General features: G+C 43.8%; 2 protein-coding genes across 3 annotated transcripts; one reads left to right on the top strand and one right to left on the bottom strand.

Annotated features, from left to right (window-relative positions):
* The first annotated feature begins 1,805 nt into the window (after window positions 1–1,805).
* Window positions 1,806–12,623, top strand: grk5 (G protein-coupled receptor kinase 5). The gene is made up of 16 exons (XM_041959504.1): window positions 1,806–2,030; window positions 2,893–2,982; window positions 3,057–3,169; window positions 4,294–4,371; window positions 4,463–4,560; window positions 4,645–4,737; window positions 4,821–4,884; window positions 5,639–5,779; window positions 6,355–6,545; window positions 6,627–6,664; window positions 7,172–7,261; window positions 8,141–8,349; window positions 8,435–8,572; window positions 9,422–9,559; window positions 9,633–9,764; window positions 9,839–12,623. The coding sequence occupies exons 1-16, from the start codon at window positions 1,979–1,981 to the stop codon at window positions 9,926–9,928; spliced, it is 1,755 nt and encodes a 584-aa protein (XP_041815438.1). The 5' UTR covers window positions 1,806–1,978; the 3' UTR covers window positions 9,929–12,623.
* On the bottom strand, window positions 10,505–18,585 carry ash2l (ash2 like, histone lysine methyltransferase complex subunit). 2 transcript variants are annotated; one of them, XM_041959502.1, is made up of 17 exons: window positions 18,526–18,585; window positions 17,806–17,872; window positions 17,514–17,659; window positions 17,313–17,401; window positions 17,094–17,188; window positions 16,561–16,656; window positions 16,263–16,358; window positions 15,903–15,978; window positions 15,718–15,735; window positions 13,912–14,011; window positions 13,318–13,535; window positions 13,057–13,224; window positions 11,694–11,887; window positions 11,523–11,615; window positions 11,346–11,444; window positions 11,206–11,265; window positions 10,505–11,099 (listed from the first exon to the last, which is right to left on the bottom strand). In XM_041959502.1, exons 1-17 carry the CDS (start codon window positions 18,582–18,584, stop codon window positions 10,992–10,994), a joined length of 1,782 nt encoding a protein of 593 aa, XP_041815436.1. In that variant the 5' UTR covers window position 18,585; the 3' UTR covers window positions 10,505–10,991. The 2 variants fall into 2 exon arrangements, with proteins under 2 accessions (XP_041815436.1, XP_041815437.1); XM_041959503.1 differs by lacking the exon at window positions 15,718–15,735.
* Window positions 18,586–18,876: the final 291 nt, after the last annotated feature.

Here is an 18,876-nt window from a genome sequence, read left to right as displayed (position 1 = left end):
TTAGTTCTAATTTTGTCATGCTGTCATGTTGAAGATGGACATGTGAGACTTGTTTGACTTGCTGTGTTCTTGTGAGTGGATTCTGTGGCTTTACACAGATGCAGAAAGACAAATACACACATGATGTAACTGTGTGTGTGTGTGTGTGTGCGCGCGCGTGTCAGTACGAACAGAAGCTCAAAAGCTGTGTTTACTCGCGTGTTCAGAGACTGAGGAGGTAAACATTCACACCATGTGATTAGATGAGCTGCAGTGGCGTCTTCTGTCCACCAGGTGTCAGGATTTCTCCTTCCGATAAATTCTGAGTGAGCCGCTGTGACTCTGGAGTAAGCACATCTGGAGCAGACAGGTGCATAACCTTAGTGTGTGTGACTGGTTCTGCTGAGCGTCAGAGGTCAGGAGTGTGTATTCATGTGAAGACTAAACAAAAGCTAAATGGTTCTAAAATGTGACATTTTTCAATTGGAGTTTTGAACTGGACTTACAGGACAAAGTCTGAATACGCAGTAAGTGGGTCTGATCCATTAAAAATCCTTTTCTTACAGTAGTGCTGCTAAACTGATGTCGTGCAGAGTGTGTGGGGAACCAGGTCTTACTGGGTGGAGGGGGAGCAGGGAGACCTACAGCTGCTGCAGCCTGGACGTCGTCTGCAGGTCGCTGATCCAGCAGCTGCTGTGGAGAGAGAGCAGGAAGGTTAAGCAGCCATAACACACACACACACACACAGTGTATGGTTTTCATCTATTCAACATGTGACACACTTTTTGCTGTAAACTGACACAGATCATAAAAACATCTGCTTCATCAGACTGTCCAATGAAAATCAGGCAAACATTTCTGACATTTCTGCTAAAAGAAATTAATCAGTCAGCTGATTATCAGCTGATTGATTCAGTGTCTCTGCTGGATGTTTTTCCCTTCAGTGTATTTTCACAGCACTGTTGTTCAACTCGTTCCATTCAGCACATGTGAAGGAAAATTAATGATAATGACTAATGACACCTGACCCTGACCTGCACTGTGCTTCAAGCACCTGCCTGACAGTACTGGTTACCTGGTTGCATGATGTCTTGACACAGTCCTCCATAGTTCATAGTGACAGCTGTCATCAATGGACTTCAGGGGGGATACACCCACCATATCCTCCATGCTGACTTTCTACTGGCTGAGGGTGGGTGCTGAGTTCCATCCTTTATCCAATCATGTGTTCACAAAGTGGTGAACCTCGCCCCATCCTCGCTGTGAACCCCTGAGCCTTTCCAGGATGATTCATACCCAATCATGATACTACCACCTGTCACCAGTCAACCTGTTTACCTGTGGAATGTTCCAAACAGGTGTCCTGTCTTTTGCATTTTACACAACACATCATCAACGAATAAACTGTGATGAACTGTTACAGGTGAGAATAAAATAATGGGGTAAATCCACAAGCTACCCAGCAGCACATGGAGTAATTAAAATGAGCTCCAATTATTATAATACAGTCAGATTTATTATTCTGAAATGAGCCTTTCTGCAGCTGTTATTTTGATGCTGATACTTTTATAGATCTCTCCTGGTGAATCTACATCTGCTGGCAGCTCAGCACCTCCTGCTCAGTGACATGATGACGTAGCCCGTCGCTGCAGCCGGCAGGTGAAGTGAGTCATGCACTCCTGTGCTGGAGTACCATCAAGCTGAGTGTCATGGCCTCACGCCGAGCCTCTGCTGGAGCTTTGCAGTCCCGCCTCTGTGACGAGGGCGTGTCCTGCTGGTGGAGCAGGCAGTCACAGACCTGCATCCACTCATCAGTGAGTCACAGGCACTGCAGGTGAGACTGCAGCCGATCGGCAAGCCTCATTATCTCAACTCGACTGACTGGACTGCTGCTGGTGATGAGCTCTGATTTTCTTACAGTCAGTGTATGAACGCTGGACGTGCAGCAGCTTTGGACAAACAGACCAGGACAACTTGTGGAACACACACACACTCCTAGATGGAGATTGAAAGCATGGTAGCAAATAGTGCTCTTATCAAAGCCAGAGAAGGTAAGAGTCCTGTTATTTCTGCACACTTTATGTCCAGAATGTTTCTAAAACTTCATCTTCTCAGTTGTTGGAAGTTTAAGTAGGATGTTAAAGGATGATAGATGCTTATTATCATTCATGCATTTAGATTTCCACTTTCAGACCGAACAGGAGGCAAAGTTTAACAGGCGTAGCAGCTTTTTAGCTCAATAACAAGCTGAATGTTTAGACCTGAATGTGCAGATTTTCATCTCACACACGTCACGTCTTGGTTGGTTGATATGAGGACAGTGACTTCCCTAAACAACATGCTGCTGTGAGGATGAGGAATGATGAAGCTGGTCACAGACTGCTGGCCTCTTTTCTTAACTCATGTCTGTCCTGGTTTCAGTTTTCCTCAACAAGTCTTCGTTTTCTGGGTTCAGTCGTTGATTCTCAGTGAATATTCTAACAAACACTGAGCAGAAAGCCTCGCAGTCAGACGCCATTTCTCATTTAAGTGGAATTCTCTCTAAAAGTAACTAGGATTTACTTGTGCACACTCTGTTTCCTTTGAGTTGGTCAACAAATGTGCTTTGGGGAAACTGAGATTTGATCTTCGAGCGGCAGCGTGGCCATTTAAGTATGAAAGTAAGTTGCAGAGTAATGTGGTTCCACAGGCTTTGCTTACCTGCTCCCAGAGCTATAAATAGTTCATTCACTGTAGTGGAGCTCGCTATTGTCTGAGCCTCACGGGTTAGGCGTGCATGTGCGTGTGCAGGGTAATGTCACTGCTGACAGACGTGTCAATCATCGGCATTCATCATCACCTTGCCGGATGTGTTTTCCCAACACAACAGCTTGAAATAGTTTCGTTTTCTCTGCCCTGCTCTGCCGTCTGCAGGTGGAGGGAGTAAAGGCCGAAGCTGGAAGTGGAAAGAGATGCTTCGCTTTCCTCAGATCAGTCAGTGTGTGGACCTGGCCATGAACATAGGTGAGTGTGTTTTCATGAGTCGGTGCACTGAGCCGCTGGTTTCTGTGTGACTTCACGTCGTCTTTCTCCCTCAGAGCGAGACTACTTCAGTCTGTGTGTGAAGCAGCCGATCGGCAAGAAGCTGTTCCAGCTCTTCTGTCGGAGTCGACCTGACCTGCAGAACTACACGTCCCTGCTGGACGCTTTGGTACGCTTCGAAACACCATTCAGAGGATTTCCACGGCAGCAAACACAGAATGGCTGCAGGATGCACATTTAGGCCCGTTTGTGTGATCAGGCTGAGCTGTTGGACAGTAGCTAGAAAACACACAGAGGCAGCATTCAGTGTTTCTCATGTATCCTGTAATATAATATGAGCATGAAACCAGTTTTCAAACCTGATCATGTTCTGATACATTTATGGATCCGCAGGTGAAAAAATATTAGACTTCCACCAGTGAAGATCTGAAACACACTCACAGTACAGTTGTATCACATCACCAATGTATAGGAAATAAACTTAAGTATACATAAAATGAAGTGAAATTAAAGTGCATTCTAATTAAGCTGCTAAATAGTGTTTTACAAAGGCCTTGAACATAAATATACTTTTCATAAGTACACTTTATCGCTATTAAAAGTATTTGTAATTAAGTACACCTTTTAAAAGTACACTTAAGTTTAATTTAAAATACACTTACAATAAAGTACACTTTTTATAAGTACTTTGAAATACCACTTCAAATTCAATTAATTCTGCATACCAAGTACTGCAGAATTAGTCAATTCATTTTTAATGCTTTGAAGTAGAACTTAATCCTATTTAGGAGTTTTTAAAAGTACTCGTCAAACATACTTTAAATTAAGCACAAACAGTAAAAGTGAACTTAGACTCAGTGATATTTGTAATACTCTAAACTCCTCTGGAGGAAAAGTGAGAAGAGTTAAATATTAAAACTTGGTTTCTAACACTCTAAATTTAATGCAGTTTGTTTCATGATCGATTAAAAAACACATTGAGGCTCAAATCTGGATGAAGGACAGTGAAGTCTGTGCTCTGCATTAATGTGTGCTATGAAACTATGAAAAAGTGGCTGCTGACCAATGTTTGGATGCAGGAAGAACAATAAGAAGACAGAAAAACTCGTTGGACAGACTTCTTATCGCAGAACAGACGTAATGCTGTTTGACACAGTGATCAGTCTCAGTGGAGGACGTCTGATATGTAATTACATATGATTACAGTCAGTTTGATGCCACGTGTTATCTGTTTGAGAATATCCTGGAGCTGAACTGGTGAAATGAGCTGACCTGTGCAGTCATCTCCTTTAGGAGGCCTTTGAGACGAAGTCGGACGAGGAAAGGAGAGATTTTGGCATCAGCATCATTCAGAGGTTCCTCATGAGTCAGGTCTGACAACAGCGGAGATTTTATCTTCCGGCAGATATTCCTGGGTCAGTCCGGTCCGGTCTCTCTAACGCCGTTTCCTCCGTCTCCTCAGTCCAGTCAGTGTGTGTCCACCCTGCTGAAGCATGCAGAGAGCTGCATCAGGAGCCTGGAGCTCGATCCCTGTGGGGACGTCTTTCATGACTGCAGGGAGTAAGTCCACCCCTGCTGTCTCTGCTTATACGTGTGCATGTGTTCTTCAGGAATAATGACTAAGCTCTCTGCTTCACGGATCAGAGACCTACATAAGCACCTCTATGGAGAGCCCTTCATCCAGTACCAGGACAGCATGTTTTTCGACCGTTTCCTGCAGTGGAAGACGTTGGAGAGGTCAGTATGTGTGCGTGAAACCTTCTGCATGACAGACCGCTTGTGTTTTCCTCTAAAAACGGGTCCTGGTCTGTCTCTTCAAGGCAGCCCATAACGAAGCAGATGTTCAGACAGTACAGACTGCTGGGGAAAGGCGGCTTTGGAGAGGTAAGACGGCAGCCGCATCAAAACAATGATGAAACATGTCTCTGCTGTGCATTAAAGGGTTAAATATGTGGTGGAAAATTTGGAAGATTTTCTCGTTTATTGTCAGTCGTTCAGATCACTTTAGAGTTTAATTTGTGATGGAATATAATTAATTTACTCAAGTACTGTGCTTCAGTGCAGCTGTGCAGTACTTTTATGCTGCCTTATACTTCCACTGCACCACACTCTGTAACTAATACTACACTTTTTACCCCACAGTATTTATCTGACATTAGTAACTAGTTACTTTTGCAGATTCAGATTCAGTAAATCAACGGAAAAATTATCACATATTTTAATTTAGCCCCTCTTCAACTGGTCTTCTTTAGATTTATTTCAGTTTTTCTAATCTCGTCCCATAAAACTAATCAAAGTCTAAACACGCAGGTTCATTCTGGGCCATCCTGGGTGTCAGTTTGGGATTAAAGCCAGTGTTTGTTGTCCTCAGATTTCATTTAGTCCTCCTGAAAGTATCTGACAAAATGCCAAAAATAACTGTAAAGGGGAATTCCACCAAATGTGCATGCAACTACAGGAGTATTCCTGCTGTGAGACAGTTTCGTAACAGCTGTTGTCTGGAGGAATTCTGTTCAGACCATAAAGGTTGAATTTGAAAGCTGAGGGCATTTGACCAGTTTCTTTAATCCCATCTCTCAGAGGTCTGGCAGTTTAGGACTGAATGACTAGATTATCAAACAGATGTGTGTGCTTCCAGGTGTGGGCCTGTCAGGTGCGAGCCACAGGGATGATGTACGCCTGCAAGAAGCTGGAGAAGACTCATGTGAAGAAGAGGAGAGGAGAAGCTATGGCGCTCAACGAGAAGCAGATCCTGGAAGGGCTGGACAGCCGGTTTGTGGTGAGGTCCCAACAGAAACGCTCTTTCTGCTTGATCCTGTAGCTTCTGTCTGCTTCCTGTTGCTAAGAGACACATCTGATTGAATTCTGTGTTAATATCAAAAGACCAAAACCATCAATGAATCAGTGGTTTGCCCCAAATCCTCACAACAGCACCGAATGTGGATTAATCCGCCGCTGAAAATAGTCCCCAGCAAATGCACCAGTTCGCTGTGTTTGTTTGCGGAGAACAGTGAGCAGCTGTTTGAAGAAATAAATGAGCTTTTTTAAATGAAACTTTAAATTTGTGAGCTGTTTTTTTTTTTTTTTTACACCTTCACCTTCAGCGGGAACCAGCGGGTTTGGGGCCTCCTGTTTCAGGAGCAAACGGACCAACATGTTTTGGCCTTTTCATGGGATTTGTTGACCATAAAGAAGGCAGAAAATGTCTCCACCTCCTTCATCTATTTCTTTTTATTCTAGCGCAGCGAACACATTGTTGCTGTTGGTCTTTGGTGACACAGAATATCGCCAGACTTGCATCACAGATTTAACTGATATACACCTCATTCACGCTTCTTCTCGTTCTCCCTTTAGGTGAATCTGGCGTACGCATACGAGACCAAACACTCCCTCTGCATGGTGCTGACCATGATGAGCGGCGGGGACTTGAGGTATCACATATATAACATGGGACTGCCCGGCCTGGATAGAGACCGGGTGCGGTTCTACGCTGCAGAGGTCTGCTGCGGTTTGACTCATCTCCACCAGATGTCGATATTATATCGGTCAGTGTTTCCACAGTGGCTTTACAGTCCCGTCTGTGCCGTCCTGGATGCACTGAATGAAACGCTGTGTTTCTCCTCCAGGGATCTGAAACCAGAGAACATTCTGCTGGATGACAGCGGTACGTAGAGCCACACTTAACCTTAACCCTTCCAGTCATCTGCAATAAAAAGCTCCACAGGTCACATTCCACGCTCTGCAGACAGAACATGACGAAAGCTGCGGCGGCCACCTTGTGACTTCACCATTTTTAGCTCTGAAATTAGTCTCAACGATTACATGATAACACTTCTGCCAGAAAATCAGCCAATCGGATTCATCCTTCAGCTGCATCTACCTGCTCCTGAGGAGGAAGCAGTGCTGAAGGTATTTTGGCATGGGTCCAAACAAAGGCAGCTTGAGGAAGTGAAGAGTGAATCAGGTGTGGTATCGTCTATTTTAAGTAAAGCGGCTGTTCCTTCATTCTTGGCAGCATGTTTGCAGAGCTGGAGCCATGCACCTTTGTTTCACATGCCTCGCTAATTTGGAGGGGGGGGCGGGAAGCAGTGATTGCGCAAAGGGGGAAATAACAGTAACCTCATAGTAAATATCAAACCAGTTGAGTGAATGTTTTATTTGTTCCATCAAGGACACATCCGCATCTCAGACCTGGGCCTGGCGGTGAGGCTGTCTGAGGGGAACCCGGTGCGAGGCAGGGTGGGCACGCTGGGCTACATGGGTACGTACCTACCTCACATCATCGACGTCCAGCCGAGGTCTGCAGACCACCGAGGGTCTGGTGGCTTTGCCTAATTTCACTGACAACCAAAAGAGGACCTGATCTGTACATAAAACCGAGTCAGTAGACGCTCTGTGAGGCGAGGAGTCCTCGATCTGCAGCGGTGTCGTTAACGTGATAATTGGCCAGAGATCATTAAGGTTTTTGGTGTGTGTGGTGGCCTCACAGATTTAACTCCCGTGTTTTGAAGATCTTTTTCATTTCCTCTCACCTTGTTGAAACCTGATACGTAGAACAGTGAGCGATAACAGTTCACTCTGCCACAAATGGCCTAAAAACATTGTTATCACACCAAACAAGGAAATATTTCATTGTTTACGTTATAACCCTGATTCCAACAGACACTGAGTGAAAACCTGCTAATTCTTTTTAGCTTAAACTCACCTAAAAGCAGCACAAAGTCGATATATTTAACATTTGACCTCAACAGCTTCATTGATTTTTGTAATATCTGCTCATTCTGAATCTGATGCAGCAACACGTTTCAAACAAGTTGTGACAGGAGCAACTAAAGACTGGGAAAGATGTGGAACGCTCCAAAAACACCTGTTTGGATCATTCCACAGGTAAACAGGTTGATTGGTAACAGGTGATAGTATCATGATTGAAAGGCTCAGTGGTTCACAAGCGATATATATAAGTAGAAAATTAGCATATTCCATCAAATATCTAGTTGGTCGAACAAGGTTAGGTGTGCCTGAGCCAATCAGGAGGCCTCCAGACAGAACACCTTTCTCTTTGTGTCTCTGATGACTTCAGCTTGTTCAGTTTGTTTGAGTGAAGGCTAAAAAAAGGTAACGATTGGCGCCCTGATTCCAGCTCCCGAGGTGATCGGCTACAGACGCTACGGGATCAGCGCTGACTGGTGGGGCCTCGGCTGCCTGGTTTACGAAATGACCGCAGGGCAGCCGCCGTTCCGGGCCCGAGGAGAACGTCCCAAAGCCTCAGAGATGGAGAGAAGGATTGAGACAGAACAAGAGGAATACAGCGACAAGTTCAGCAGAGAGGTGAAAGACCTCTGTTCTTCGGTGAGTTCACAAACGTCTCGACAGGTTCACGAATTATAGGCTTCCATCCTTCAAGCCGGTAACAGGTTTCTGTTCTGGATCGTAGCTGCTGACCAAAGACCCAGAACAGAGGCTGGGCTGCCAGATCTCGGGAGGCAGAAAGGTGCAGTCACATCCTTTCTTCCAACAAATCAACTTCAGGATGCTGGAGGCAGGACTTGTTGAGCCTCCATTTAAACCAGATGTGAGTACTTGAAACATTTATACAACTTCAATTTTAATTCCTTATAAGCCACTTTATGAGGGTTTAAAACACTTCGCTGTACTGGTTCATAATCTAATAATTTCATCGGAAACAAACTAATCCACTACTAATATACAAAGCTGTGTTACTTCAGGTTGAGTTTAAAAGCAGCTGTTGAGGGAAGTCCTTGAAAGAACTGGTCCATTCAAACCTTATTCCTCACATCCAATGTGTCAGCTCAACACATGAAATTTACATGTAAGAAGTAACTCCAGCTCCAAGTGCTTTGAAAATGAGCTGGAATAAATGCAGATGCAACAGTGGAAGAAGTATTCAGATATTGAAGTAGAAGTAGCAGTACCACAGTGTAGAACTGCTGTTACAAGCAGAAGTCCTGTATTCAATTTTCCTCAAGTATAAAAGAATAATGAGCATCAAAATATACTTAAAGTGCTAAAAGTAAAAGTACTCAAAATGCAGAAGGGCTCATTTCAGAATCATATTTGTAGGTTTCAAATTATTGATGCATTATTAATCACGTGATGCTGCAGCTGATAAAGCTAATTTAAATAACTTTATACTGCTGACGGCTTCTGAATTTCAAATATTTTATTTTATAATAAATCAATTTATTTTACTGTATTTTGCATTTGTCTAAATCTGGAACTTAACTAAAATTATGAAATAAAAGTAGTAAATGGAAATACTGAAGTACAAGTACCTCAAAGTTGTACTTAAGTACAGTACTTGAGTAAACATACTTTCCAATAATAAATATTGGTGGAGGTGGGTGATGGGTGGTGTTTTTCCTGTTTCTGTGCTCACCGTATGTTGATTTTACTCCCCCAGCCCAGGCTGGTGTACTGCAGCGATGTGCAGGACATCGATGAGTTCTCCACGGTGAAGGGGGTCACTCTGGACCACACGGACGACTACTTCTACAACCAGTTCAACACGGGCAGCGTTCCAATCACCTGGCAGAACGAGGTACGTTCATATCAGAGTTACGTGGCCTCATCTGTCCAGACAGGATCTGCTAACCCCTCCCCCCGCTCCTCAGGTGATAGAGACGGGGTGTTTCAGGGAGCTGAATATTTTTGGACCTGAGGGATCTCGGTCTCCAGACCTGGACTGGTCCCAGACGCCCGACAGCCCCAAACGCAGCCTGCTGGACCGGATCTTCCGCAGACATGTAAGAACACGGTCTGCTGTTTGTGTGTGTGGGGGGGGTCTGAGTGAAGGCTGAACATTTCTCTCCTCCGGCAGCATCCTGCAGACGCGGCGGACGAGAGCCGGCAGAGTTTGGTGTCCAATGAGACGTTCATGAAGTCGGGGCTGGTCAGCACTGCCCTCTGAGGACGGCCGGCGCACACGGACGCTTTAAAGACACTGAAACACTGCTGCCGTCCAACCTTCCATTCTGTGTGACGGCCTTTCACTCGCAGCGGATCTCAATTAGCACTTGTTTCCTCACAGATAAGTCAACTGTTCTGTCGGCCACACTCGCCAACATTCATCTCCATCTGTTTTTAACAAAGTACGTTCATAGCTTTTTGTTGAGTACTTGAATTTTGATACAAATAACATGACAGTACTTCATGACTTTAAAACTAGTTTCATCAGTTAAACTGTTTCAGCTGAAATGATACGAACAAATGAACTTGTGTAAAAATCAGAGGATGACAGTAACAGTAATATTTACATTGAGGTCCTCTAAACTACAAAATACTGTACATTAAAAATGTTTTGTTCTTATGAAGCTGAACATCTTCACCTGTTTGGGGCGTCTGAAACAATCTGAGATGAAACACAAACCATCTGCTCACAACTCAACTCAGTTGTTCCACAAAATTAATCAAGCTGATCGATCAATCGCTCATTCTCAAGCAAAAAAACGACAAAATGTGCTGCTTTAAATCCAGTTCAACTGTATCAGAGAAGCATTTTTTTATTTAACCCAGAGTATAAAACAGTAAATAAGTGACACACAATGAAAAACAAATAAAATTCGCCAAAAGACTGAACACAGTAAAGAGGGCAGAACCAACTCTAGTCTACAGGAGGACTGTGTGACCTGTTGAAGTGCGTCCGCTTAGCTTCAACATGACGCCTCGCTACAGCATAACGATAACTTCAAAATATAAATATTTTAAAGCAGAGCACCAAAAACAAGTTGATTCAGGTGTCGCATGTTCAGTGTGGAATGTCAGCTGGTGGCACGCTAACGCACGCTGATACGCAGCCATCCATTATTAACTCTGTCATCACTTTTACAAGAAATCCGTTTTAACTTCCTGTTTTAGCTGCAGCTGCTGTGGACTGCAGCGTGTGGCGCTTTGACTTCACTGTCTGAGGGTGGGAAACACTGGGGGGGGGGGTATGTGTGTGTATGTGATGAATGAATGCATGAAAGCCGTGTTCATCCTTCCCACGGAGGGCTGCGTCGTCCGTCCACGTCCGTCTCCACGTGGTACAGCATGTCGGCCAGCGTGTGCTCGATCACGGCTCCCCAGCCCATGTCGCTCATCTGAGAGGGGGAAAAAAAAAAAAAAAAAAAAAACAACCAGAGGATCAAACGTCAGCTCAATGGACGTTACGGCGCGAAAGACATGAACCTTTCCAGGAGCTCTCACCGGCTGGTACTTGAGGTCCTTCGGAGGATGTTTGAAATGAGGCCCAAAATTCACGGACACCTGCAAAGAGAGAGGAGTTCAGCAAACGGGAAAGAAGAAAACGGAGGAAAGCGGCGAAATCAGCGAACAGCGGAACTGACCGTGCAGCTCTTGTAGAGCGAGATGGCGGGAAAGTAGAGGCCTTCAAACAGGTTTTCATAGGCAACACCTTGGCTCACTCCGTTTTTGAAGAATATCATCTGGAAAACAGGATCCAGGAGTTAACAGCAGCAAACAGCGTGTGGTTCTTTAACGTCATTCTGGAGAGGCGTTCTCACCCTGCTGGGGGTCATCGACTTCAGGCTTTTCTCTGCTTTGTCCACGTAGTCCTTCTCCTCAAAGTACAGGTAGCTCTTGAACTTGATTAGCGCCTGAACAGAGCAGATTTAAGCTATCAGAATGGCAGAATGCGTTCGCTCAGTGCGTTCTCCACGTGTCTCAGGTCTTACCTTGTCTTTGTAGGTATCAGGCAGAGCCTTAGCCGTCTCTGTGCCGTCTGGCAGCTCTATGAAGAAGCCCAGCGTGTCTCCCTGACCGTAGCCTGAGGAATAATGCTTTCCTATCGACTGGTGGAACTTCGTGCCCTTCTTGCTGCGCCACGAGTAGCTGAACTTGTCGTAACCCAGAGGAGCCTGCAGGTTGCCTGTAGCAGAAAGAGGGAAAAATAATTCAACATTTGAAGAATTGTTCTATTAAAATGTTCCCACTGCCTCCATGAGGAGAAGTCTCAGTACTGCATGGAAACATTTGGAATATAATGGAAGTTTTCAGCTCGAAAAGGTCAGATCTGTGTGGAGGATGAGGAGCCTTAACCTTCCTCACAGTAACACCTCAAACTAACAAATGTTTGATTTCCATCATGTTTTAAGCACCGCTGAGCTTTGACTGGAGCTCTTTGTTACATCGCCTAATTGTGTCCTCGTCTTCTGCAGTGATATGATGAAACCTCACTGGAGCATTGGCGCCACCTACTGCCAGTTTTCAGATTTGTTTAAAAGTTGAGCTACATTTGGAAGGAAACCTTGTTTGTTGGCTTGTGTTTGTGCGTAAATTATCCTTTAGGATGAATCAGTTTTCAGGTAGCCTCCGTGTTTAGTTATTATTAAAAAACCTGATGTATGAAAACTGATTTCTGTCTCCTGCAACTAAAACTTGTCATGCAGCACAGACTCAGAGCAGAGTGTGAGTCCAGTTTTTAACTTACTGTTTGATCAGATATTTAAATGGCTGCTTGTGTTACCACAACATAAAACACTCAAGAGGAAATTTGACAAATTATGTGCAGAAACTCAGGAGTTGTACTGGCACCAGTATCATAAACGTACCTGCTGCACGATGTATAAATACAGTAATACTTGTCTACTGTCACATATTGAAATTAGTACAGAGGACAGACAATCAATCTCACATTTATTCCTGATTCCTGAAGTAGATTCAAAATAAAATGACGAGATTGAAGTGAGTTGGGTACTTTACATATTTATCAAGTACTGCATTTATATACAAATTCAAGGTACTTGTACTTAAGTTTTTCCATTTTATGCAACTTTAAACTTCTACTCCACCACATCTCAGCGGGAAATGTTGTACTTTTTTACTCCACTAAGCTGTCAGACAAGACTGCTTAATTTACTTTTCAGATTACACTTTTTCATTCCCGTCCTGTCCAGTGAAAACCTTGTATCTCCAAAAAGTTTTATGATAAACAGACAGATGAAGCGTTTGTTATGGCTTGAGGAAAAATCTCCTCCTCCTTCAGCTAAATAAGCTCTTTAAAAAGCCTCTAGCTGGAAAGAGTGAAGCAGCACTGACCCAGCGGTTGAGACCAGCCGAGCCTGGCCGCAGTCTCTGAAGGCATGTCATCGACAGAAACCTCGAAGTACCAGGCACCCTTCCGGACACCGTGGGAGGCTCGCACCATGGAGTAGCCCTTCTCCCCGGTCACCGTCAGACGGTCGTCAGAGATCTTCAGCTGGGGCGCTGCAGCATTAACATATATTAGTCTTCATAAAAACACGGCTGCATGAGTTTAAACCACTTTTCTCTTCGAAATGTGTCTTCACTTTTGAGTACCTCTGTCATGCAAGGCCAGCAGCACCCGCTCATACAGACAGGCCCTGTACAGATCACCAGGTATGGGTTTGCCGGCCCAGCAGTCCAGCTCCAGCTTCTCCGGGTCTGGAGCGTGAGGATCTGGTTCTGCCAGGATGTAACGGTATCCATCTTTGTTAAAGGGATGCTCTAGTGGGTAACCGTGAGGAGGCAGGCGCTGGGCCGAGAACAAGGGATCACTGCAAGGAGGAGGAAGAGGAGAATGAGTTTGTTTTGCATCTTCTTTGATTAAAGGTTGACTGTTGATATTCTGTATGATGCAAGCAGGTTTAATCCTTTTCCACAATAAGAACAAACCACAAACATATCTTACTAACAACTTTAGTCTGTATATGTAAAGCCTGGGCCAAACAAAGCTAAAGTTAGTTCACTTTGGACCAGGTAGTGTTACTGTAGCTAAGCTAAACAACAACATGCAAGTAATAGCAAGCAGAAGCAAGGTGGCTCATCTCAGTTTGAACCACAAACACATGGTTAGAGCTGCAGGAAGCAGCTGGAGTGTGGACAGGCACAGCATGGGGAGTGTGTGTGTTTGTTGACTGACAGTTCCTCTACCTTCGGGTTCTCTTAGTGGCTCCTGCAGCAGCGCCTTCCTGTTGCTGCTGTTGTTTACGTTTGGCCCCTCTTCCTTTTCCTGGGCCAGCAGCCAAAGCACCTTCAAAAACACAAGAAGGATTATACACCTGAGCGCAAACACACACAGACACACACAGACACACTCACGCACACACAGTCAGTGGCCAGTTTATTAGGTAAACCTCTGCAGCTACAATCAATGCAGTCTAATACAGCATACCTGCGTTACATCAGTCTCACCTTTTGGATGTAGTTTGCTGTGCTGCTGGGGACATGAGGAGATGTTCCTAATATTTTGTCCACCCCATTTACCAATGAGGGTACACTAAATATTGAAAACATCTCTGAGTTGTACCTGCATGAAGGTGGGCTTTACTGGAGGACTGTTGAATTCGGCTGTGGTGTCTTTTGAAAACAGTCACTTTAAATGTATTAATGCCATTTAATGTAAACCAGTTGTGTACACACACACACACGCACACACACAGTGGAAGCAGGTTATTAGGCGCTCAGTGTACATAGCGAAACAGCAGGCGCAAAAATGCAGGAATTAGTTGGCACGGCATTTTCCAAACACTATCAGCCTCTTATACTGTGACCCACATCGTTCTCTCGTTAAGAAACAAGAGCTTCAGAGAGCAGATGATGGGATTCACTAATCAGATTCTCTTCTTCTTCCTCCCAGGAATAAAACTGATCAGTTAAACACTGGATATATGAAGCACGTTCTCAGAAATAATGCAGTTATTCCTTCATACGAAAGAGGACGAATCAGTTGCTACTCAAACAGTAAAGCAGCGGCTCTGCAACATCCCAGCCAGGAAACATAAGTCCTATTTTTCTCATTCATAAAAACGACTAACTGTAAAATCCGCTTCTGTATTTTCTAAGTTAAACCACATCAAATCAAGTCGGCCGATTAACTGAAACTGCATTTCAGGAACATCGAGCTTCTGTTTAATGACGTATTTCTGAGTGAAACAGGAAAGGCGGGACATTTGATTTGAATGTGGAAAAGTGATCATGTCATAACAAACAGAGAATTAATGATCCAGAGTTGAACACTAGCCTCTATTCAATCGGAGAGAACTACTCGCCTCCTTCAACACTTTCATCGCCTTTGTTACTGGAGCAGGCGGACGCACCCGTCACCGTCCCACCGAACACAAACACGCCCAGACGCACCACTCTGTTGCTAGCTAAGCTAAGGAATCTTAGCTCTGCCACTAAAACGATATTAATGGTTGGTTCAAATTTAGGAAGAAAACGTGACTGGACTTGGATTTAATAAAATTCTATTTTAGCTGAATTCCTGCTACTAACGGTCTGATCCAAAAAGTATGAATGGAGGAGAAGGAAGAGAGATGATGAGGCTAATTAGCATTGGATGAAAGCTAATGGCAAATCAACAATGGCACTCTGCTCTCACGTGTGGTACGGAGGGCAGAGAGTCATTTCAGTGAGGAGATTTTTAGGGATTTCAGAGCCCATGAGCAGCAAGCCAGAGACGAGGAAGATATGTTCACCGATCAAAGGGGGCAAAGCTTCTGGGGTCGGGGGTGGGGGGGACCAAACAAATGCAGAGAGCAGACAGGGAAGCTACAACTGGACGTGGATGAAGTTGCCCACAAGATGCTAAATGAGGATGAGTTTGGCTCGAGTTTGGTTTGAGCTGGGGGGCGAACTGAAGTCTGATTGGAACCTCAGGGCCAACTTCTATCCAGAGGGTTACAAGACACAAAAACACACTGATCAGCTCCAAATGCCATAATACCACATATTCACCTGAGAAAGCAGATCCACCTGGAACACAATGCACAAGATCGCCATGGTCATCACATTAAACATGCTCTTACTCGCAGTTTTAGGGAGTTTAAACTGGCCAGTGATGTGAAACTTTTCCCCTCTTGGCCTTTGCAGATACAGAATGTCAAATGGTTTAACTTGTTTAACGTTTTTCATGTTCTCACCATTCAGCCCACCGGCAGTGGGAGCAGCTGTGGTCTGTTTTTGTGTGTCATACGAGGGTCCAATGTTTCCCAGGTCCTACAGAAGACAAACAGAAACTGATATTACACTTTATATCTATACAACATTCTTCAGTTTCTGCAGCCCAAGCCCTTTCTATGTGCTAAATACTGTAAGATAAGATTTTATTGACCCCACTCTGGGGACATTTACAACAGCAAGAATAAAAAGGAGAGGTAGAAAAAACAGCAAACAGACAACAAAAAAGATTTAAACAAAATAGAATTCAGTTATAGAGGCTATGTACGTTATGTACAACAGAGTGTAAAAAAAACATTGCCTTGTGAAGAATGGCTCAATACCTGGTCTAAGAGGCCAAATTTGGGGTACTCTTCCTCTGGGTCTTTACTGCCAGGGTCAGGGTGTTCCTTCACCAGGAAGACATCGCGCTCTTTACTCTGGAAAACAGCAAAAGTACAAAACTATGACTTTAAAATAACAGCTGGAAGCTGCAACAAAACAGCAGCTAGAGATTCAGTGCAGGGCGGCGCTTGTTAGGAAGGGTGAGACACAACAGTCCTGCCCATTGGCTGCCTCAACATTCAAAGACGTATCTTCTACATTCTGTGTGTGTTTATCCACTGTACACCACAACATTACCATTGTCTTCACTATGTTGTTGGGCCAGGTGAGCTTCCCCGGTCTCTGCCGAGTTGTCATGCACTCCCAGTACTTGTCAATGAATGGTATGATATCCTGCAGAGAGAACAGACAAATACTTATGTAAGTTGTAAATCAGGAGATGTTCACCAACCTCCACATTGTTTATTTTGTTTTTTAGAAGTTGCATAAGTCCATCTGTTGCAGCAAATATTATCACCTGTCATGTGTGACAATATTAAGTATGAAGTACAACAATCTGTTCTGAGTGAATCCAACAATGGTGAATGTGCAGTTTTTTGTGTTTTATGACACTGCAACATACATAAAGATACTTATATGGTAATGTGCTGCATTAATCTTTAGTCATGCACAGAATCAACACTTCCTGGTTATGTGTAAAAATCGGGCCCCAGTTTGTGACATTACCTTCACTGAAAGTCAAGTATATTTGAAAAGTCCAATATCATGTACATTTCATTTAAGAGGCTTTAGAGGACCAACAAAAGTTTGTGAAAACATCTTATGCTCACCTTGTCTTTGGAGAACATTGTCTTTGGGTGCTCCTCTTGTGTCCTGGACCGCCATGTCAGGTTTGCCAGGGCTGTGAGACACATCTCCTTCAGGTCTAAAACACAAAACGTAACACTGGTTTGTGGAAGACTGAAAATACTAATGTTGGGTGCAAGTATAGAAAGCCTAAATCCACTGTAGTGTTCATGTAAGTAGTGTGTAAGACACAGAACACGTACTTGCTTGTTTCCTGAGGAAGTATGTGTTGCCGCTGTGATGGCAGACATTGCAGTGAAACACATAATTAGTCATAAAGGGAAGACAGGTCCTGTAGAAGAGGAGAAGGGTAAAAGGCTGCATTATGAAAACCATCCGTGCTGTACAGTCATATAACTGCCAATATTTCAGTGACCATCGAACTAACGACAGACTACACATACGCGGTGTCGATGCCAAACGTGTCTGCAGTGAACCACTTCATACACAAGGCGCACTGCAGCTCCACCTCTCCCAGCTGCCTCCCACTCTCCTCGTCTCCAGATCCTGTCAGAGCATCAGCAGCCTCAGAGCTCTCACCTGCTGTTTCCTGTCCAAAACAAACTCTGCTTATCAAAACATCACAGCTTACAGCAAAGTCATGGACAGCATCTATCGCATGCAACAAAAAAAAAAACAAGCCAACTACATTCAAAGTAGAAACAAAAGCATAATTATTATATCTATAACTGTTACCATTCCCTCTTTGCCATTTGATGATTCAGTATCCATGCTGGTGGGTAGTTCCCCAAATGCAGCATCTCTGAAAGTCAATGGAGAGATTAATCAGAAGATAACTGTGGTGAGTTCATATCAACTGGTAAAAAGAACAGAATAATTCGGTGACATGTTATCCACCCCTTACATGTATGAAGTATTCTTATTCTTCTACACACAAAGCGGCGCTCTGTTAGCATCCTTCCTTAACCATTCTTCATTTAAAAATTACGCACTTTATCAGATGCTTGTGTACAAGTGTATAATCAATGCATGTTAGTTACACGACTTCAGGTATCTCATGTCAACTCGTATTCGCTTATCTGCATCAATAATATATTCTGTTTAAGTTAGCATTATTCAAACGGAGTCTGGCGTAAGGGCTTAACGTATATGATTATTAAAGGGACATATCAATAGAAGTCTTACAAAGCCTCGTAGTTCATCAGTTAGCGGGCAGAAAACGTCACATTATACTTTCAGATATTTTGATTTAGCGGTGTTTTCTCTTTACAAAGAGCGGCTAATGTTAAGCTGTAGTTTATGATTCACTCGGTAAGTCTATGAGGTAGTTAGCCAGTTTGCTAGCAGCGTTTAGAGCAAAAAAAACGTATCTGCAGATTTATATTTTCACAGACAATCCGAATCGTGGTCTACATTTTTGTAACAATAGGAAATATATTGCAAGAAAGACCATACCCCTCTCCAGTCTCCGGTTCGGTTGTAGCAGCGCTGCCCGCCTCTCCCTCAGACGCCATCTTTCAAATCAATGAAAACAAAAAGCATCGCGAGATACAGTTGGAGCATCAGCTTCCGGGTTGCTGCCGTGGTTCCGCTCAGCAGCGACACCGCAGGTTCACAGGTGAACTGCATTTATGCCAGAAACTGATAATAATGTGCAGTTCTTATCTCAGCTTAACTTTTTCCAAAACTCAGTGGTGGAATATAAATAACTACATTTATTCAAGTAATGGATTTAAGTAATTGTTAGGTATATACATTTTACTTAACTATTTCCATTCTATGCTACTTTAGTTTGGAGAGGAAATG

The sequence above is a fragment of the Chelmon rostratus genome, chromosome 19, assembly GCF_017976325.1.
Source record: "Chelmon rostratus isolate fCheRos1 chromosome 19, fCheRos1.pri, whole genome shotgun sequence".
Lineage (NCBI taxonomy): Eukaryota > Metazoa > Chordata > Actinopteri > Chaetodontiformes > Chaetodontidae > Chelmon > Chelmon rostratus.
The sequence above is the reverse complement of the archived record's forward strand: the minus strand, read 5'-3'. Positions and strand labels throughout refer to the sequence as shown.